This window comes from Helianthus annuus, chromosome 11, assembly GCF_002127325.2.
Source record: "Helianthus annuus cultivar XRQ/B chromosome 11, HanXRQr2.0-SUNRISE, whole genome shotgun sequence".
NCBI lineage: Eukaryota > Viridiplantae > Streptophyta > Magnoliopsida > Asterales > Asteraceae > Helianthus > Helianthus annuus.
In genome coordinates this window covers 177,653,837-177,677,482 of record NC_035443.2, presented here as the reverse complement: position 1 = coordinate 177,677,482, position 23,646 = coordinate 177,653,837, and the positions used below count along the sequence as shown (strand labels likewise).

The 23,646-nt window shown below is 37.7% G+C and overlaps 1 protein-coding gene across 1 annotated transcript; it reads left to right on the top strand.

Moving 5' to 3' along the window:
• Window positions 1-1,296: 1,296 nt before the first annotated feature.
• LOC118484193 lies at window positions 1,297-22,241 on the top strand. The gene is made up of 5 exons (XM_035980181.1): window positions 1,297-1,519; window positions 1,619-1,965; window positions 21,818-21,911; window positions 22,050-22,102; window positions 22,185-22,241. The coding sequence occupies exons 1-5, from the start codon at window positions 1,297-1,299 to the stop codon at window positions 22,239-22,241; spliced, it is 774 nt and encodes a 257-aa protein (XP_035836074.1).
• Window positions 22,242-23,646: the final 1,405 nt, after the last annotated feature.

The following is a 23,646-nucleotide window of genomic DNA, read 5'->3' as shown; positions in this document are numbered from 1 at the left end:
TGGGTTTGATCAAGGACATTCTAGTCAATCCAAGCCAATAGTTTCTCTCTCCTCCAATTCCCCCCATTTTTTAAACGTTAATAACTCTTTCATACGACATTATTTTTTTTATAAAAATTGCACCAAAAAAACGAGCGTTTTTTTATATTTAAAACGAGTATACTATTGCTATATTTAAAAAAAATTATAAAACCCAGTTGCGTAAAACGCAATAGAAAAACCACCAGTTACGTAAAACGCAATAAAAAAAACCCTAAAAATGACATTTTTCTAAAACGCAATGCACCAAAAACACAAAGAAATGACTTATTTGTAAAACGCAATGGCCAGAAAACACAAAGAAATGTCTTATTTGTAAAACGCAATGGCCAGAAAACACGTAAAAATGTGTTTTACCTAAACCGCAATGCACCAAAAACACATAAAAAGGTGTTTTACCTAAAACGCAATGCACCAAAAACACAAAGAAATGACTTATTTGTAAAACGCAATGGCCAGAAAACACTTAAAATGTCTGTTTTCTAAAACGCAATGGACTGAAAACACATAAAAAGTGTTTTACCTAAAACGCAATGCACAAAAAACACAAAGAAATGTCTTATTTGTAAAACGCAATGGCCAGAAAACACTTAAAAATGACTCATTCTAAAACGCAATAGACTGAAAACACCTAAAAAATGTGTTTTACCTAAAACGCAATGACTAAAAACACTTAAAAATGTGTTTTTTTCTAAAACGTAATAGCCAGAAACCACATAAAACTCTCTTATTTCTAAAACGCAATGGACACATAAAACTGTCTGTCACTGTGAACTGTCTGAATTGTCTACGAATTACTGTCTTCGAAATGAGCCAATTCTGGTAGCGGGGTCCCAGGGGCGACAGCCCCTGGCGAGGTCCAAGGGGCAGAGCGTAGACAGTTTTGAGCGACTGCCCGTACTGGGGCGTTTTTTTTTTAAAATTTTTGCTTTATAACGCCCTATAACGCCCCGCCTACCATTACGGTAGGCGTTATAGGGCGTGATTTTTGAAAAAAATTGCCCCCGGCGTTTAAATTAAAACGCTCCTCAACACTTGAACCAACCAATCAACGGCTAGTTCTCTCAACGGCTAGTTGATTTAATTTTTTTTTAAACCTATTAAGTATATATATATATATATATATATATAAACCACAAAAAAAATAAAAGAGGCTATGTTGAACGAGACCGACGCGCGGCACACGATCGTTTGATGAAAGACTATTTTGACGAGGCGCCGACATTTTCAAACGAATTTTTTAGGCGTCGTTTCCGAATGAGTAAGCGGTTGTTTCTACGCATAGTCAACGACTTGGAAGCCAACTACGATTATTTTAAACAAAAACGGGATGCGAGAGGGGCACTTGGATTTACCGGTATCCAAAAGTGTACGTCGGCATTACGAATCATTGCTTATGGTAACACTACCGACATCAACGACGAGTATCTAAAAATGGCGGAGAAAACAACACGAGATAGCTTGGAACATTTTTGTCGCGGTACAAGTCTTATACTTTACTTTTATTTTTTTTAAACGACGAGTATGCTTAGAATTTTTTTTTTTTAATCTTATGTTTGTCTATATTTTTTTTATAAAGGTATAATTGATGTGTACGGTGCGCGTTATCTTAGAACGCCTACATGGGAGGACCTTCAAAAGATCTACGAGGTACATAATGCCGAGCATGGTTTGCCTGGTATGATCGGGAGCATAGATTGCATGCATTGGCGTTGGGATAACTGCCCGACTGCATGGCGAGGCCAACACACACGTGGTGACCAAAAAGGACCCACTATTATTCTTCAGGCGGTTGCTTCACAGGACCTTTGGGTTTGGTCGGCTTACTTTGGCGTGGTCGGGTCATGCAATGATATCAATGTTTTTGAACAATCGCCGTTGTTAGAGGAGTGGATTTCTGGCAAAGCTCCAAAAGCGTCGTTTTACGCAAATGGAAACTACTACCCTCATGGATATTATTTGAGCGACGGAATTTATCCTAGGTATTCGATTTTCGTGAAGACGTATAGTGAGAAAAGAGCATACTTTAAAAAGGTTCAAGAGTCTTCACGAAAAGACATTGAGAGATGCTTTGGGGTTCTTAAACAACGCTGGCAATACTTGAGAAATCCTTATCGTGCATGGAGCAAGCAAAAAATGAGAGATGCTATATACGCTTGTATAATCATGCACAACATGATTTTGGAAGACGAAGGAAAGGCGATATGCCAGAATTATGTGCCAGAAGCCGTTCAACAAGAGCATCCACAGGCGTCAATGGAAGAAAGAGTGAATAATGCGCGAGAGTTGCTTTACGAACCGTACCATTCCCAATTAATGGTTGATTTGGTACACCACGCATGGTCGGTTCGGTATGTACCACCTGAGGGAGAGGAAGAAACGGAGGACGAAGAAGACGAAGTTGGCGAGGGTGAAGAAAGCGAAGACGAAAACTAGTGTTTTTTTTATTTATTTTTTTGTTTTTTTTTTAAGTTTATTTTTTCTGTTTTTTTTTATTTTCTGTTTTTTTATTTTTCTGTTTTTTTTTTTTCTGTTTTTCAGTTTTTTTTTTCTGTTTTTTTTTTCAGTTTTTTTTTATTTTTATTTCAAGTAATGTAATTTTATTTTTAAATTAATGAAGTTTTTTTATGTTTTAAATTAAAAAAAATAATTGTGAAATGATTGTGAAATGATTGAATGGGGGTTATTGGCATAATGCCCCACTACGCCACTTTTGCTATAATGCCCCCTTACTGACTAGGACGCCACATGTCGGATAATGCCCCATGGTGGGGGCATTATAAGGTGTTACCACTACACATGGTCTTAGCTAATGTGTATGTGGTTAATTTGAGTTTTTGTTTAATTGGTCAAATTTGTTTTCTAGAGGTTGGCCTCGCTTGTAGGTTTATAATAGTGTTCAAAAAAAAGTTATCTCTCACCATGATCTACACTACCTTAAATATGTGAAAAGTAATATATATTAACCAGTTTTGATAACGATAAATCTTAGAGAAAAACGATCTTTAAGGATGATTTTTTATGTATAAATATATGCTACCATATTGTTATGGTTAATTATATTGAGTGGTTGATGATCGTTAGTTAAAGGCTATCTAAGTATATAAAAACCCCTAACTACAATCATTTGTATTAAAACCCTTATTTGAATAGTATTTTAATTAACTCATTGAGATCACAATTCACAAGAGAATTGTGCTATAGCCTATAGGAGATAACCAAGTGAAAACATTTGTTTAAAAAGAAATGCAATAAATGTTAGCAATCCCTTTAGTAAAATACACACATATGTATCATCATGTATGTATAGAGGTGTATTGTTAGTAAGGGTGGAGATACAATAGGAAGTTTATTTGGCTAGGAAGGCTAGGAAGTGATCTTGACCATCATTAAGTTAATCAAGGGTTAAGATTAAATCAGGGAAATTGAAAGGAAGAAAAGAGGCGCGTGGGTTTGTTCAAGGACATTCTAGTCAATCCAAGCCAATAGTTTCTCTCTCCTCCAATTCCCTCCATTTTTTAAACGTTAATAACTCTTTCATACGACATTATTTTTTTATAAAAATTGCAACAAAAAAACGAGCGTTTTTTATATTTAAAACGAGTATACTATTGCTATATTTAAAAAAAATTATAAAACCCAGTTGCGTAAAACGCAATAGAAAAACCACCAGTTACGTAAAACGCAATGAAAAAAAAACCTAAAAAATGACATTTTTTCTAAAACGCAATGCACCAAAAACACAAAGAAATGACTTATTTGTAAAACGCAATGGCCAGAAAACACAAAGAAGTGTCTTATTTGTAAAACGCAATGGCCAGAAAGTGTTTTACCTAAACCGCAATGCACCAAAAACACATAAAAAGGTGTTTTACCTAAAACGTAATGCACCAAAAACACAAAGAAATGACTTATTTGTAAAACGCAATGGCCAGAAAACACTTAAAATGTCTGTTTTCTAAAACGCAATGGACTGAAAACACATAAAAAGTGTTTTACCTAAAACGCAATGCACAAAAAACACAAAGAAATGTCTTATTTGTAAAACGCAATGGCCAGAAAACACTTAAAAATGACTCATTCTAAAACGCAATAGACTGAAAACACCTAAAAAATGTGTTTTACCTAAAACGCAATGACTAAAAACACTTAAAAATGTGTTTTTTTCTAAAACGTAATAGCCAGAAACCACATAAAACTCTCTTATTTCTAAAACGCAATGGACACATAAAACTGTCTGTCACTGTGAACTGTCTGAATTGTCTACGAATTACTGTCTTCGAAATGAGCCAATTCTGGTAGCGGGGTCCCAGGGGCGACAGCCCCTGGCGAGGTCCAAGGGGCAGAGCGTAGACAGTTTTGAGCGACTGCCCGTACTGGGGCGTTTTTTTTTTTAAATTTTTGCTTTATAACGCCCTATAACGCCCCGCCTACCATTACGGTAGGCGTTATAGGGCGTGATTTTTGAAAAAAATTGCCCCCGGCGTTTAAATTAAAACGCTCCTCAACACTTGAACCAACCAATCAACGGCTAGTTCTCTCAACGGCTAGTTGATTTAATTTTTTTTTAAACCTATTAAGTATATATATATATATATATATATATATAAACCACAAAAAAAAATGACATTTTTCTAAAACGCAATGCACCAAAAACACAAAGAAATGACTTATTTGTAAAACGCAATGGCCAGAAAACACAAAGAAATTTCTTATTTGTAAAACGCAATGGCCAGAAAACACGTAAAAATGTGTTTTACCTAAACCGCAATGCACCAAAAACACATAAAAAGGTGTTTTACCTAAAACGCAATGCACCAAAAACACAAAGAAATGACTTATTTGTAAAACGCAATGGCCAGAAAACACTTAAAATGTCTGTTTTCTAAAACGCAATGGACTGAAAACACATAAAAAGTGTTTTACCTAAAACGCAATGCACAAAAAACACAAAGAAATGTCTTATTTGTAAAACGCAATGGCCAGAAAACACTTAAAAATGACTCATTCTAAAACGCAATGGACTGAAAACACCTAAAAAATGTGTTTTACCTAAAACGCAATGACTAAAAACACTTAAAAATGTGTTTTTTTCTAAAACGTAATAGCCAGAAACCACATAAAACTCTCTTATTTCTAAAACGCAATGGACACATAAAACTGTCTATCACTGTGAACTGTCTGAATTGTCTACAGAGGTTAACAGGGAATCAGAATCTTTTCGGTTAGGTCGTACCATCTTGACTAGATCTTAAAAGACCCCAAGCTAGGTTTCACCTTGTAAGATTCTTTATTTAGGCAGATCAATAAAAAGGAATGGTTTTGATTTATTTAATATTTCTTCTTCAGAATGAAAGTCTAACTTAATCATTCCATTATATAAAAGTGAAAGTATAAAGTTGCCCTAAGCGGGACTTGAAAGGAATAAGGTTGTCCTCGTAAGGACTGAAAGATAATTATGTCCTTATAAGGACTAATAAGGAAACGATCTTTAGAAAAAGGAGTTTCTTCTTTATTTTATTTCTGACTGCCTTCTCCTCGGATGTTCGTTTCATTCTAGCCGTGGTACGAAGCTCAGCATCTCAGGCTCCGGTGTGGAGAACTCCTATTATGGCTTCTTCGCTTGGCGACGTATCCAATATAAAAATAATTGGAAGCAGTACTTTTCCAGATTGGGATTGAGATTATTCCTATGTTAAGTCTAGACTCGAATATGTGCAATTGTGTCATTGAGATTAAACACATAAGGATAGTGTTTAATTCACTCAATGTTGGCTCTGATACCAACCTGTCACACCCCGATTTCCACGTGTCTCACCGGTGGGCCCGGTGGGGGATTACCGTGACGATGTTGGCAACAATATAGTCAAACCACACAATTATATAATGCACAGCGGAAGCATAAGATAAATATATAAACTTCAACCTCTGATCGTAATATCAAAATGTATTACAGGGGTTGGATATATCCACAGTGGATCGTAAATAGATATAAAGTATTGTTCCATCAGATACTGCAATCAAGCTTGCGAGACTTATCCCGACGCTAGGGAGCTAATACCAGCCAATTACGTTTAGGTACCTGCACTTAATCTTTTTGGGGAAAATACGTCAGTTTACACTGGTAAATACATTCAACTGACACATTTGAAAATGTTTATTAAAATTGATTTGAATGCACAAGGCACAAACTCTTTTATAACTTGGGAAAATTCATAATGATCTTGTGAACGTTTTACATGTTCTTTTATGCGTTCAGTAGCCCGGGTCGTGCCGGGTTAAAGATTTATAGACACACCACGTTTGCGTAAAACCGTAGTATGAAAACCAACGGCTACGTCTTTTAATTTTAATGTCGACACTTTATACCGGGTGTACGCCTACACCGGGATGTCGATGGTCGTGGCCATTTCGTAAAATGATGCCAAGGATATCCGGGACAACGGTCATTAAACCCCCCAAAGGCTTATAAGCAACAAAACTGTTTAAATGAGCCAATCATATTTAATCAATTAACCACCTAAGCGATGGAATTATATAATGCTCAATCAAGCGGTATTAATATACCGTAACCCAAGCCCATATAGGGGAAATAAGTTAAAGTATTTACCTTTGCAAGTATAAATCCTTAATTTAGATCAAGTCACCGATAGCTTTTACTGGGGCTCCTAATCTGGAACGAAGGTTTTAATTAACCTCTTAGAATCCTAACGGTCCTTATATTAGCCGTAGCTTAAACCGGTTGATTCCGATACATAGATATGGTTAATTCGCATGAAAAGGCGAAAACTGAGAATGGAGTATGAATTGGACCCAACAAGTTCAGTGACTTGTTTTATATGGGTTTATAGTTCATACTCTGGATTTTGGGGTTCAAATAATATAATTTGACCCATATCGGCTATTGCACGAAAACTAGTTCCATGAGCCGTACCGTGTGCGCAAATAGGCGAAACGGTTAACCATAAGTGTCCTACGCTTATTTCCTAAGTCAATATGCCTTAAAAGTATTTTGGTATCAGTAGGATACCTTCCGTAATGCCCGTAACGAGTTTAAGTTTATATTATGCCCCGTAGGGGCTTTTCGGTCATTTTAAAGACTTTAAAAGGGCTTTTCGAGTTCTACAGGAAATCTGAGTTTCCCGAACAGCTTATAAAGCTTAAAATACTTTATTTATTATTTAAAACCAGTGGCAATTGGAATCGGGTCAAAAGACCTTGTAGAACTCCCGTTTTGGCCAAAAAGGGCATATTCGGTATTTACCGAACCGTAGCCATAACCGCAGGTTATGAGCAAGGTAAAAATTATTAAAAATCTTTAAAATTCCCAAAATATAATTTTTACCACAGTGGGTAAAAGTTTTGGTGACGAAAACTTGGGTTAGATGGGCGTTATGCTAATCGCGCCGTTAATTACAAAACTTTCTTAAAAGTGCGCTTTTTAGCATAACTCTCATTCTAGACCTCGGATTGACGTGAAACTTTAAGGACATGCTTATAATTTAATAAGCAAGGTTTTGGTCCGTTCACGTGTCCGAAAAACTCGTTTTAATTTTAAAAAGGCCGTTACGGTCAACTTTTAGGCGAATGACGGAAATACGTAAAAGACTCGGATAACTCATGAACCGACCACAGAGGCGTATACCAACATGTGACCTGGTCCTAAGAGAGTCCTAAGGTATATTTATACCTCACTAAAACGGGTCATAACTGAAGTCAAAGCAAAAGTCAAACTTTTGCGACATTCGGCTCCGAACCGGGTCAATATAGCAAATGATCGATTCAAACGAGCGCAAACAAGTTTATATGCTTATTATCATGTTTTATGATTGTCAAAACAGGTTCCATAACATATACATTACAGATTATGCATAAATCGCTAAAATAGCTTTCTGTTGACTTTTTAACCGCACGTTTGACTCGACATTTGACATAGTTAGAGTGGTGATCAGGGGGAACCATTTTAGAGGTTTATTACCCACATAAATACCAACTCATAACCACTTTTGATTCGTCATAAGACTGAACCATTACTGATTTATTGTAAAGTCAAACCGTAGTTACGACGGTTTGGTTCTTAGCCATTTACTAAGGAAATGTGACACCACAAAGGGTTAGATCACTTACAGAAGTTGTGTTCTTGCTTATGGAGCAGAGAAGAGGACTTGAGGGCTCTTGAAATGATCAGAGGTGTGTGTTTTGATGTTGTGAATGTTATGTTGCATACTAGTGCTATTTATAGCAAATGTCATGGCTCAAGATCATTACACACAACTCTACAAGTGCCCTTGGATGAATGGCAGGTGTATTAGAGGGTTATGGGTCGAGTAGGGGGCACCCATGCCTCATTGATTGAGGTTTGGTCGTTCATAAGCTCCAAAAGCCATGTAGTTACAACAATTCTGCATCTGGGCACTTTACGCGACCCGCATGGGAATTCCCATGCACTTTAACGCGGGTCGCCTAAAGTTCAAATTTCAGGCGTGTTATTTAGGAGGCTCGCGGCCCGCTTACACTTAAGCCTAACCTTCACGCGGGTCGCGAGAAGTCTGTTTTTCAGATTTTTAAAATCTTTTGTCATGATTATCAGAATCCGGTAATTAATAACGAAATCTTTCGTAATGATTTACCTGACCTTTCGGTTTTGAAGGGGTAACTTTGCGGTTTGGCCCTCGGTTATTTACCGATAGGGGCCTCGTGTTATTTACCCGCATTATTAAGTCCCCGGTTTATTTATTAATTATATTGGAAAGCCTTAACTTTCACTGTTGACGCTTTTAACCCTTCTTCTACGAATTCGGTCGTAACTTTCTCGTTTCATATCGAAACTTCGCGAAATTCATATATATTATTTTAGTGAGGGTATAATACCGTTACAAAGTCTTTGGAACGTTAAAGGGTCACTCAGAGGTATTATTAAACATGTTGACACAGTTAACCCCTGTAGTTTGTAATCTCTCACTTTCTTTCGCGTTTTTGTTTTTGTACGATCTATAATTTATTCGTTTGAAGGTACAAGCATTTATTTAGGGTTACTATACAGTATATTACCCTTGTTGACATTTATAACCCTCGAATTTATATACTTTCAAGGTTTGTCAAAATTTGTCCTTCATTTATTATAGATGCCACGTGTAAACAAATGACACGTGTTAACACATCATTGGACACAAAAATTCGAGGTGTTACATCCTCACCCCCTTAAAATAAATCTCGACCCGAGATTTACTCAAATAAATAGGGGTATTCAGGACCTCTACGAGCATCCCATTTGACTTTTACAATCGGTACGTGCTTTCTGCGAAGCTTCTTCACCTGTCGATCTTCAATCGACAAAGGTTTTTCTATAAATTTTAAGCTCTCATCTATTTGCACATCTGTGTGTGGAATCACCAATGATTCATCGGCGAAGCACTTTTTGAGATTGCAGATGTGGAACACATTGTGAATTCCATTGAGCTCTTCAGGCAAGTTCAGTTTATAGGCGACTGACCCGACCCGTTCAATGACCTCAAAAGGTCCTATGTATCTCGGACTCAGTTTGCCTTTCTTGCCGAAACGCATCACTCCCATCCAGGGTGACACCTTAAGTAATACTTTTTCACCCACTTCGAAGTGAAAATCCTTACGCCTTGGATCAGCGTAGCTCTTCTGCCTATCGCGGGCAGCCTTGAGACGTTCCCGGATCTGGACAATCTTGTCCGTCGTCTGGAAAACAATCTCTGGTCCCGATAATTGGACCTCTCCTACTTCCGCCCAACAAACAGGCGATCTGCATTTCCTACCATATAATGCCTCAAAAGGCGCAGCCTTTATGCTGGTGTGGTAGCTATTATTGTAGGAGAATTCGATCAGGGGTAGGTTTTTATCCCAGTTACCACCTAAATCGATCGCACATGCACGAAGCATGTCTTCTAGCGTTTGGATAGTACGCTCGCTTTGACCGTCCGTCTGTGGATGGTAAGCCGTACTAAAGTTTAAACGCGTGCCCAAAGATTTCTGGAAACTTTTCCAGAATGAGACGTGTATCTAGTATCCCTGTCGGAGATAATAGACACAGGTATGCCGTGTAAGGCTACAATCTTATCAACATAAAGTTGGGCTAACATATCGGAGCTATTTGTCTCTTTGATGGGTAAGAATGAGCTGATTTAGTCAGTCTATCGACTATAACCCATATTGTGTCATTTCCTTTCCTCATCCTGGTTAGCATGGCAATAAAATCCATAGTTACCATCTCTTACTTCCATTTGGGAAGTTCAAGTTGTTGTAGCATGCCAGACGGCTTTTGATGCTCAGCTTTGACTTGCGCACAAGTCAAGCATTTGGCTACATAAGCGGCTACAGACTTTTTCAAGCCTATCCACCAACAAATTGCCTTTAGATCCTGGGCATCTTATGGCAATTCTCAGTTGTTGCTTGATTAGGGTTGCGGTCACTAATATATAAGCAATATGAACCGTCTTTCTTATTTAATAACATAAAACTTTCGGAATATTGAGTCAGGCTATATGAGCCTATATCTTAAACCCTACTTAATCAAGGTTTCGATTGTTCTATAAGCAATATGGAGTTTTCGTAATACTCCAGCCCACAGCGGGATGTTAATATTAATTCTACCCGCCTTCCAGGAGGTAAGCAGGGAAAACTTATGAGAAGATAATCTAGATACAGGGAGACTACAGAGATTTTTCATATCCCAGGCTCCAGTTCATTCATTATTGTTTGTGCCAAACAAGTGACACATATAGGTCCACGAAATTCCAATTCGGGAACATTTACTTGGCCAATACCATTCTGGAGACTACAGAGATTTTTCATATCTCAGGCTCCAGTTCATTCTGGATATCTTCTTTGAATACTACTAGTCGACATTAGGACAATATGACCATTGGGATATCTCAGGGGTTCCATGTATTGAACCTCCATACTGATCAGGCATGGAAATAATCTATGGGACACATTAGGATACGCCAATCCTCATATGGTACTTTTATCAACATAGTTTGGCATTCGCAGGCGATAGAAAAAAAACAATGAAAGAAGAAAATAATTAAAATAACATATGTTGTTGTACTCTATGCGAAGGAAGAGTACTTTTAGATTTTTCGAAAGGATTTCTTGCCGATACGAAAAAAAATCGGTTACTAATGTTCCCTTGGTAAATTATACTTTGCAGATAATATAAAAGTTTGCTAAGCTTATGGTTTATGAAGATTCATGATTGCCTGTATTAAATCAGGACACTTAGCAGAATTTATTAATGGTAAAAGATGATGAACATACTTGATGACATCGTAGACTGCCTTTTGGCGTTCATTAGGTGAGTTCAGGCATTTCTTCTTTTAGCCCTTTCCAGGCTTAGCTGCACCTTCTTGGCAGCTTTATGGTATCTATCTCTAATACGGTCTTACTCATCACAGTCATGATAGAATGTATTCTCCAGGTCCTTACATTCCGAGGAAATGATGACCTGTTCCTTAGCAGATGTCACACTGCCTGGGTTTTGGTTTTATTCGACACTGCCCCTAATGTCTTTGCTAGCAATTCTTACATACAGGCTCTTACCGAACCTTCGTTGCTTTTTATTAAGTCTGTATTCGCTCTCTTTCTTAGATTTATGGGAGTTATCTTCCTCCTTTGGTTCGTCCCTCATATACGAAGTGTGAACCAAACTCTTTTCATGAGCAATTGGACATGGTTTTGAATGAAATTCAGAGCGAGGAGCATTCGGCCCTTGGATTATTTCATGAGCTTTCCATGGTCCTTTCAACTGCTGCGTCAACCATATCCAGGAGATTAACCCCATTAATATTGAGGTTTATGTTTGTAGTTTTTATTAACTTTCGTCGCATTAATAGTATTGCGACTGTTGTCTACCTCATCCGAGTCTTCCATACTCGAAACTTGGTACTAATCACTAAGATTTAACAATTATTAGTCATCATTCTGATGACCTGACTTAGATTAGCCACGGCATTCATAAACCGTATGGGTCATTTTGTTCTGAACATTCTTAGTGAATGTTGTTTGAATGCATACCTATTATATTTAACTTAGGTCATAAAGGACTTGTTAATAGCACTCCAGGTTTGGAGCGTGTCCAATGCCTGCTTAACAAGGGACCCTAACATCACAACTGTCTTTGCCACAAGGACGATCATAAATAGCTCAAAGGCTATCCTTACATGGCCTTGGCTATATATAGGTATATACATAAATGGCACAGAAAACTGTCGCGAGGGACGTAGAAGGATATGGCAATAAGCCCAGTCTTGAAGAATATAGGTAATCATATGGCACGAAGGCCTTGTCGTAATGACATTTAGGTGTGGCACAAATGGCCTTGTCTCTAGGATGTCTATAGGATATGGCACTAACACCTGTCACCAGTGATGTTAATATTTAATATGTTAACTTGTCACGAACGACGTATTAAAGCATGGAGGCTAGTCATAGGTGACTTGTAGTATAAATCGTGGGTTTGTCACGAGGACATCAATTCGTAGGTTGCAACTTCATTAGATCAAGAGTCTTAAGGCTTGAACACAGTTCTTCACCTTTTGGACAGGGAGTCATAGACTACCACCGTCATCGTCTAGACAGGCGATTTTCTTGACAGGAAGGCAATACCAATTAACATCACTCGTGGATGTCTATCTATATTACCGTATCTACCGATATTAATCATGATCATTTAGATCGCATGGACTATTAGGTTTAGGTATCATTCTACCATTTTGAATAGGGGATCATAAGGATCACCCCTATTTTGTCTTATCGAAATAGAGTAAAGTATAGCCCGTAGGGATTTCATCACTAGGGATGTCAATATCATGAGTTTATGATCATCATATTGATGCTACTAGTCAGGATTGCAATGATAGTATAGAGTATAGGATTTGAGTATAGCTCACTCCCTTGGGCAAAGAATCACAAAAGATTACGATTGCCTTGTCTCAATTGGATAATATAATATGGCCCTTTAGGCAAAACATCACTAATGGCTGTTTATAATAGGTTTATCCTATTAGATGATTTAAGTCATGATTGCGTTAATCATATTGACTATTTCTGGCTTGAGCATAGCTCACCACCTTAGACAAGGAATCATAAAGATAACAATGTCTATGTCCTAAATGGATAATATATTATAGCCCGTAGGCAAAACATTTCTAAGGATGTTAAATAATATTATCATCGTATTAGATGATATTAGTCATGATCGCATTTATCATATAGACTATTATGTTTGGACATAGTCCAATATCTTAGACAGGCGGTCAAAAACCATCACTGTCATTGTCTTATCGGACAACAAGCTTAGCTCGCAGGCATTTCATCACTAACGATATGATCATCCCATATAAGCCATGATTTCTAAATCATTAGCCTAGATAAGGGAATTGGAAGAATCCAATATAAGGATGACTTTTGTGATTTTCCTGAATCACATTTGTCAATAGTGTTAACACGTGCTTAGGTGTTAACAAGGATCTGAATCCCTTGAGTAGGTTTCACCATCTTGGCCGTGTAGGCTAGGTCTCACCTTCAAGATTCTTTTTAAACTGCATACTGGCAGGGAAAAGAGGGATGTTTATTTTATTCAGGATTTTTATCATAAATCCTAATTTAATAAAATATAATTATGGCACAAGAGACCAAGTCACAGGGACAACTTTATATTATCAACCTTGATTTTGTAGAATTAAGGTATTTAGGCCTGAACGTGTTCTTGCCTTTTCTTGACAGGGAGTTGTAAGTTACGACTGTCTTTATTAAAATTTTTGGCCTGGGGGCCTATCAATTAACATCTCGTAAGATGTTAAGACATATAGTCATTGCACTGATGATACGTTCAGCGGTCACAGTAATGACATGACGACATGATCAGTGCCATTAATTTAATCAACTGTCGTTCAGTGGTCATAATAATGACATGACGGCAGGATTAGTACTTAATTTAATCAACTGACGTTCAGTGGTCAGAATAATGACATGACGACAGGATTAGCACTTAATTTGATCAACTGTCGTTCAGTGGTCATAATAATGACATGACGACAGGATTAACACTTAATTTGATCAACTGTCGTTCAGTGGTCATAATAATGACATGACGACAGGATTAGTACTTTAATTTAAATCAATTGTCATTCAGTGGTCATAATAATGACATGACGACAGGATTATCGTCTAGAGGGCTTTGAGCATAGCTCATCCCCTTAGGATGGGGAATCTCAAAAGATCACAATTGTCGATGTCGCAATCGGACAGTGTATTATAGCCCGTGGCACTTCCTCCTTAAGGGATGATTATTTTAATAAGGAAGGTTTGGAATAACCCAATCTAGGGATGACTTACGTGATTTTATCGAACCATGTTTGCCAGGAGTGTTAACATTTTACGGATGTTAACAAGGATTTGAATCTCTTGAATAGGTCCTACCATCTTGGCCTCGTCATATAGGCTAGGTTTACCCTTGAGATTTCTTTTTAAAAATGCCTACTGGCAGGGAAGGAAGGATATTTATTTTATTTAGGATCTTATCATAAATCCTAATTTATAAGTTAATAATAGCACAATTGGCCTAGTCGCGTAGACAAGTTTAATTTATAAGCCATGATCGTCTGGGATCGAGGCATTTAGTAATAGCACAAAAGGCTTAGTCACGTGGACAAGTTTAATTTATAAGCTATGATTTCAGAGAATCACAGCATGAAGGTATTCTGGCACAATAGGCCTAGTCACTAGGACATTTATAATTTATAAGCTAGGATTTCAGAGAATCAAAGCCTTGAGGTTTGAACTTAGTTCATTACCTTTTTCTGACAGGGAGTCATAGACTACCACTGCCTTTTGTCTTATATGACAATTAGTATGACCCGTAGGCATTACATCACTATTGGATGTTTAATAAGTTTGGCCCGTAGGCACTACACCACTATTGGATGTTTTAATAAGTTTGGCCCGTAGGCACTACATCACTAATGGATGTTTAATAAGTTTGGCCCGTAGGCACTACATCACTAATGGATGTTTTAATAAGTTTGGCCCGTAGGCACTACATCACTAATGGATGTTTTAATAATATTGGCCCGTAGGCACTACATCACTAATGGATGTTTTAATAATACTGGCCCGTAGGCACTACATCACTAATGGATGTTTTAATAATTCTGGCCCGTAGGCACTGCATCACTAATGGATGTTTTAATAATTCTGGCCCGTAGGCACTGCATCACTAATGGATGTTTTTATAATTCTGGCCACCTTTATTGGTGATTTAACCCGCGATTTATAAATCATTTAGTTGGGTTTTGAAATCCTTAAAGGATTATTGTATAAGAATGACGTGCGTGATTATAACGAATCACATCTGCCATGAATGTTAACATGCGTACAGAGGTTAACAGGGAATCAGAATCTTTTCGGTTAGGTCGTACCATCTTGACTAGATCTTAAAAGACCCCAAGCTAGGTTTCACCTTGTAAGATTCTTTATTTAGGCAGATCAATAAAAAGGAATGGTTTTGATTTATTTAATATTTCTTATTCAGAATGAAAGTCTAACTTAATCATTCCATTATATAAAAGTGAAAGTATAAAGTTGCCCTAAGCGGGACTTGAAAGGAATAAGGTTGTCCTCGTAAGGACTGAAAGATAATTATGTCCTTATAAGGACTAATAAGGAAACGATCTTTAGAAAAAGGAGTTTCTTCTTTATTTTATTTCTGACTGCCTTCTCCTCGGATGTTCGTTTCATTCTAGCCGTGGTACGAAGCTCAGCATCTCAGGCTCCGGTGTGGAGAACTCCTATTATGGCTTCTTCGCTTGGCGACGTATCCAATATAAAAATAATTGGAAGCAGTACTTTTCCAGATTGGGATTGAGATTATTCCTATGTTAAGTCTAGACTCGAATATGTGCAATTGTGTCATTGAGATTAAACACATAAGGATAGTGTTTAATTCACTCAATGTTGGCTCTGATACCAACCTGTCACACCCCGATTTCCACGTGTCTCACCGGTGGGCCCGGTGGGGGATTACCGTGACGATGTTGGCAACAATATAGTCAAACCACACAATTATATAATGCACAGCGGAAGCATAAGATAAATATATAAACTTCAACCTCTGATCGTAATATTAAAATGTATTACAGGGGTTGGATATATCCACAGTGGATCGTAAATAGATATAAAGTATTGTTCCATCAGATACTGCAATCAAGCTTGCGAGACTTATCCCGACGCTAGGGAGCTAATACCAGCCAATTACGTTTAGGTACCTGCACTTAATCTTTTTGGGGAAAATACGTCAGTTTACACTGGTAAATACATTCAACTGACACATTTGAAAATGTTTATTAAAATTGATTTGAATGCACAAGGCACAAACTCTTTTATAACTTGGGAAAATTCATAATGATCTTGTGAACGTTTTACATGTTCTTTTATGCGTTCAGTAGCCCGGGTCGTGCCGGGTTAAAGATTTATAGACACACCACGTTTGCGTAAAACCGTAGTATGAAAACCAACGGCTACGTCTTTTAATTTTAATGTCGACACTTTATACCGGGTGTACGCCTACACCGGGATGTCGATGGTCGTGGCCATTTCGTAAAATGATGCCAAGGATATCCGGGACAACGGTTATTAAACCCCCCAAAGGCTTATAAGCAACAAAACTGTTTAAATGAGCCAATCATATTTAATCAATTAACCACCTAAGCGATGGAATTATATAATGCTCAATCAAGCGGTATTAATATACCGTAACCCAAGCCCATATAGGGGAAATAAGTTAAAGTATTTACCTTTGCAAGTATAAATCCTTAATTTAGATCAAGTCACCGATAGCTTTTACTGGGGCTCCTAATCTGGAACGAAGGTTTTAATTAACCTCTTAGAATCCTAACGGTCCTTATATTAGCCGTAGCTTAAACCGGTTGATTCCGATACATAGATATGGTTAATTCGCATGAAAAGGCGAAAACCGAGAATGGAGTATGAATTGGACCCAACAAGTTCAGTGACTTGTTTTATATGGGTTTATAGTTCATACTCTGGATTTTGGGGTTCAAATAATATAATTTGACCCATATCGGCTATTGCACGAAAACTAGTTCCATGAGCCGTACCGTGTGCGCAAATAGGCGAAACGGTTAACCATAAGTGTCCTACGCTTATTTCCTAAGTCAATATGCCTTAAAAGTATTTTGGTATCAGTAGGATACCTTCCGTAATGCCCGTAACGAGTTTAAGCTTATATTATGCCCCGTAGGGGCTTTTCGGTCATTTTAAAGACTTTAAAAGGGCTTTTCGAGTTCTACAGGAAATCTGAGTTTCCCGAACAGCTTATAAAGCTTAAAATACTTTATTTATTATTTAAAACCAGTGGCAATTGGAATCGGGTCAAAAGACCTTGTAGAACTCCCGTTTTGGCCAAAAAGGGCATATTCGGTATTTACCGAACCGTAGCCATAACCGCAGGTTATGAGCAAGGTAAAAATTATTAAAAATCTTTAAAATTCCCAAAATATAATTTTTACCACAGTGGGTAAAAGTTTTGGTGACGAAAACTTGGGTTAGATGGGCGTTATGCTAATCGCGCCGTTAATTACAAAACTTTCTTAAAAGTGCGCTTTTTAGCATAACTCTCATTCTAGACCTCGGATTCACGTGAAACTTTAAGGACATGCTTATAATTTAATAAGCAAGGTTTTGGTCCGTTCACGTGTCCGAAAAACTCGTTTTAATTTTAAAAAGGCCGTTACGGTCAACTTTTAGGCGAATGACGGAAATACGTAAAAGACTCGGATAACTCATGAACCGACCACAGAGGCGTATACCAACATGTGACCTGGTCCTAAGAGAGTCCTAAGGTATATTTATACCTCACTAAAACGGGTCAGAACTGAAGTCAAAGCAAAAGTCAAACTTTTGCGACATTCGGCTCCGAACCGGGTTAATATAGCAAATGATCGATTCAAACGAGCGCAAACAAGTTTATATGCTTATTATCATGTTTTATGATTGTCAAAACAGGTTCCATAACATATATATTACAGATTATGCATAAATCGCTAAAATAGCTTTCTGTTGACTTTTTAACCGCACGTTTGACTCGACATTTGACATAGTTAGAGTGGTGATCATGGGGAACCATTTTAGAGGTTTATTACCCACATAAATACCAACTCATAACCACTTTTGATTCGTCATAAGACTGAACCATTACTGATTTATTGTAAAGTCAAACCGTAGTTACGACGGTTTGGTTCTTAGCCATTTACTAAGGAAATGTGACACCACAAAGGGTTAGATCACTTACAGAAGTTGTGTTCTTGCTTATGGAGCAGAGAAGAGGACTTGAGGGCTCTTGAAATGATCAGAGGTGTGTGTTTTGATGTTGTGAATGTTATGTTGCATACTAGTGCTATTTATAGCAAATGTCATGGCTCAAGATCATTACACACAACTCTACAAGTGCCCTTGGATGAATGGCAGGTGTATTAGAGGGTTATGGGTCGAGTAGGGGGCACCCATGCCTCATTGATTGAGGTTTGGTCGTTCATAAGCTCCAAAAGCCATGTAGTTACAACAATTCTGCATCTGGGCACTTTACGCGACCCGCATGGGAATTCCCATGCACTTTAACGCGGGTCGCCTAAAGTTCAAATTTCAGGCGTGTTATTTAGGAGGCTCGCGGCCCGCTTACACTTAAGCCTAACCTTCGCGCGGGTCGCGAGAAGTCTGTTTTTCAGATTTTTAAAATCTTTTGTCATGATTATCAGAATCCGGTAATTAATAACGAAATCTTTCGTAATGATTTACCTGACCTTTCGGTTTTGAAGGGGTAACTTTGCGGTTTGGCCCTCGGTTATTTACCGATAGGGGCCTCGTGTTATTTACCCGCATTATTAAGTCCCCGGTTTATTTATTAATTATATTGGAAAGCCTTAACTTTCACTGTTGACGCTTTTAACCCTTCTTCTACGAATTCGGTCGTAACTTTCTCGTTTCATATCGAAACTTCGCGAAATTCATATATATTATTTTAGTGAGGGTATAATACCGTTACAAAGTCTTTGGAACGTTAAAGGGTCACTCAGAGGTATTATTAAACATGTTGACACAGTTAACCCCTGTAGTTTGTAATCTCTCACTTTCTTTCGCGTTTTTGTTTTTGTACGATCTATAATTTATTCGTTTGAAGGTACAAGCATTTATTTAGGGTTACTATACAGTATATTACCCTTGTTGACATTTATAACCCTCGAATTTATATACTTTCAAGGTTTGTCAAAATTTGTCCTTCATTTATTATAGATGCCACGTGTAAACAAATGACACGTGTTAACACATCATTGGACACAAAAATTCGAGGTGTTACATCCTCACCCCCTTAAAATAAATCTCGACCCGAGATTTACTCAAATAAATAGGGGTATTCAGGACCTCTACGAGCATCCCATTTGACTTTTACAATCGGTACGTGCTTTCTGCGAAGCTTCTTCACCTGTCGATCTTCAATCGACAAAGGTTTTTCTATAAATTTTAAGCTCTCATCTATTTGCACATCTGTGTGTGGAATCACCAATGATTCATCGGCGAAGCACTTTTTGAGATTGCAGATGTGGAACACATTGTGAATTCCATTGAGCTCTTCAGGCAAGTTCAGTTTATAGGCGACTGACCCGACCCGTTCAATGACCTCAAAAGGTCCTATGTATCTCGGACTCAGTTTGCCTTTCTTGCCGAAACGCATCACTCCCTTCCAGGGTGACACCTTAAGTAATACTTTTTCACCCACTTCGAAGTGAAAATCCTTACGCCTTGGATCAGCGTAGCTCTTCTGCCTATCGCGGGCAGCCTTGAGACGTTCCCGGATCTGGACAATCTTGTCCGTCGTCTGGAAAACAATCTCTGGTCCCGATAATTGGACCTCTCCTACTTCCGCCCAACAAACAGGCGATCTGCATTTCCTACCAAAGACTCCATTTCTAGCAAATGGACCGACATCAACAACAAGTGTCATGCGTTCCAAGAAGTCTTCCAACGTAACTACGATAATCGGCCGAGCGGTGAAGGTGACGTGGGGGTTTTAACGAAGAGTTTGGAGGAGTTCGAGAGGACAAAATGCTCTTTCACGTACTACAAGTGTTGGGAGCTACTACGAAAAAGTCCAAAGTGGGCGGTAGTTAATCCAATGACGTCTAGTAGTAGACGTCGGGCTAAAAGGTCAAAAACAGCATCCTCCGTTGACCCGTCAACTCCGACTTCGGATGCCCGCAATGTTGATTTAAATGAGGCGGTGGACGTTGACGAGGGCATTCAAGAAGAGTTGGTCCGACCCACCGGTAGAAGAAAGGGAACCGGGAAAAAAACGGTTGAGTCGTCTTCCGATCTCGAGTTAAAGGAAGACTTCGAGAAGATGAACCGTCGTCTCCAAGACATTCGCGATCTCGGCCACCAACGTTACGAGATCATGAAGGAACGAGTGGCCGAAACCAAAAAATTTAACGAGATGCAAGAGGCGAGGCAAATGGAAAAGGACATTGAGTTTTTGTCCAAGCCTATCGACCACCTACAAGGCGATGCGTTGATCCTTGCGCAAATGCGTCGCCAAAAAATTAGAGAAAAATATGGACTCTAGATCATGTTATTTTTTTTAGTTTATTTTTTCTGTTTTTTTTTATTTTCTGTTTTTTTTTATTTCAGTTTTTTTATTTTTCTGTTTTTTTTTTATTTTATGTTTTTTTTTCAGTTTTTTTTTTAATTTTTATTTCAAGTAATGTAATTTTATTTTTAAATTAATGAAGTTTTTTTATGTTTTAAATTAAAAAAAATAATTGTGAAAATGATTGAATGGTGGTTATTGGCATAATGCCCCACTACGCCACTTTTGCTATAATGCCCCCTTGCTGACTAGGACGCCACGTGTCGTATAATGCCCCATGGTGGGAGCATTATAACCCTCTACCACTACACATGTTCTAATAATAAGAAAATCTAAAATCTAACATATAAGTTGGGTAAGCTACTTTATCTATTGTCAATTACTTTTAGGATAACCCGCATTCAATGAACATAGTGATTAAAATATTAGATGATATTTTCATGCTCCTAATTGAAAACTTTCATAATGTGAACCCTAGTGAAACACAATTAACATATTCAATTTTCTTGAACTCTCTCAAATAAAAATGGTGATATAACATGATTTTTCTTATGCGTTAATTTAAATTCAATTAAGATAATTTACAACCATTTCAAAGGGTTGTTTTGGCATGATTATTAAATTTTTACATTTCTAGTTTTTCTAACTTTATTTGATGTGATCATGTACGCTAAAAAGGGTGACCGTCATATTTTAGTTTGAGGGTTATGCCGAAACAAGTAATAGTCTTATAGATGTTGTATTCTTTCTCCTCGGCTTATTTGATTTCGGTTATGTTTCAACTCGTGTTTTGAACAATAGTTTACGTTGTAATTAGGATTTCAAGTTGATAAGGCTCGACGGACGCCAGGGGCGGACCTATTAACAATTTACGGGTTTCCAGGAACCCGTTCGGTTTTTAATTTTTAGTGTAAATTTATATAACAAACTGAAAAGGAACCCATAAGTAAAATATAAAAGGAACCCATAAATAAAAAAAAGCCTTGGTTCACTGGTTAAGTCTGCGCTGTTCTTCTCAAAACACCCGCGTTCGAATCCCATTTGGTGCACGATTTTGTTCCGTTTTTTTATTCTTTTTTTTTATTTCTTTAGTATCCAAATCTTATAGCATCTGTCGAACACACCATCAAATGCTTATGTTCAACTCAGCCTCCTTCCAATCCGAATCACTGTTTCTTCTCATCAGGTTAGATCAATTCTTGCCATACCCGGTTTGTAAATAGAATAGCCTTTAATTTTGTAAATTGGGTATTTAAGGCATAAATTAGTTAGGGTTAGGGTTCCTAATTTGACATCAATTATAAAGATTCTTGCTTTGTAGCAGGAACGATAGACAACGCATCTGTTAATGGAACTGGAATTCAAAGAAGTTCAGAGGTAAAGCTTGCACATTTACATTTCAAACAACCAAATTATTTGCTACTTTTAATCATACATTTATATTATTACATATTTACAGTTATTGTACCATAATGACAATGATGGGAATGTATGGTTAGGGCTCATTCGGTTTTGACAGAACGCGTGTTTAGGGCTGTTCATTTTTATCTAAAACCCGAAACCCGACCCGAATTCAAAAGCACCCGAACCCGATTTAGCGAATACCCGAAAAAGTGAACCCAGTGAAAAGAATTTCTGGATCCGCCACTGACGGACGCCCCTTTTATTTTGTCCTATGTCACCATGAAAGGTGACATTTTGGACCTACAAACCCATGACACTCACACGGGTTCTAATCCCGGCATCCTCAGTTTTTTTTTTTTTTTGTTTGTTATCTATTTATTAAATGCAAATGACATTAATTGCCTAATTTTGTCAACTTACATTAAATGATTGGTGTTGATTCAAATAACATTAATTCATTTTCATATATTTAATTTTTTTAATATTCTTTTTAATAATTTATATTTAAGGGGCCCGTGTTTTCTGTTCGCACAAGGCCTAAAGATTTTCGAAAGACGACGCTGTCTTTGTTCTTCTTCTAATGCATAAGAACCAAGAAGGCCACTAACGATAAAAAAATATGCAACTTGTTTCGGATATGTATTTCAAACATCAAAATACAAATAAATGACTTGGGTATGCATGATGGGTTCACATGATTTATAAAAAAAAAATGTTACAACATTTATTTCAGAGTGTATTATATGAAGATATAGAAGAAGAATATGGTGTTGTTTGTTTTTTGATAAAACGTCTGCGCGGACTCGTCTGTCTGTGTGGCGTAGACCACGCGCAGACATTGTCACGCGAAGACTGTTTGTTTTTCCGAAGACGTTTTATTAAAAAAGGTCTGCGCGAGGTCTTCTTGGTGCAGACTTGGTCCAACCACTTCTAAGATCTTCTAAGGTCTGCAGAGGGTTAAACACCACCACCCACCACCACCAATCACCACCCACCACCATCGGCCACCACCGACCACCACCGACCACCACCGGTCATGTCACACCCCTATTTTCCACGTGTCACCGGTGGGCCCGGTGGGGAGTATCGTGACGTCATTGATATCATCATAGTCAAACAACACAATCATATAAAATGCACAGCGGAAGCAAAAGATATAGATTTATTTCAACTGAACAAAATGTAATGTTTTGAGTATTACAACACAGTCGAAACAGATCCACAGGCGGATCAAATAAAAAGGAAAACTGTTCAACAGACTTTGACATCTAAAGCTTGCGAGACTTGAGTAATGTTGCCTGGAGTAGCCAGCCTATTTCGTCTAGCACCTGCACTTAGCCTTTTTGGAAAATACGTCAGTTTGCACTGGTAAATACAACTTAACTGACTCATTTTGAAAAGAGTTTGAAAATTGATTTAAATGCACTTCGGCAAAAATATTTTATAACTTGGGACAAATATTCAAAATAATCTTGTATACAGTTTTACTCATTTGTCGTCCATTAGGGCCGGTTTGT

Coding starts and splice junctions, on each gene's coding strand:
- LOC118484193 (XM_035980181.1), top strand. CDS start 1,297: ATGAGTAAGCGGTTGTTTCTACGCATAGTCAACGACTTGGAAGCCAAC. Junction 1,520..1,618: donor CTTGGAACATTTTTGTCGCG/GTACAAGTCTTA, acceptor TTTTTTATAAAG/GTATAATTGATGTGTACGGT. Junction 1,966..21,817: donor CTCCAAAAGCGTCGTTTTAC/GCAAATGGAAAC, acceptor TTATTTCTTTAG/TATCCAAATCTTATAGCATC.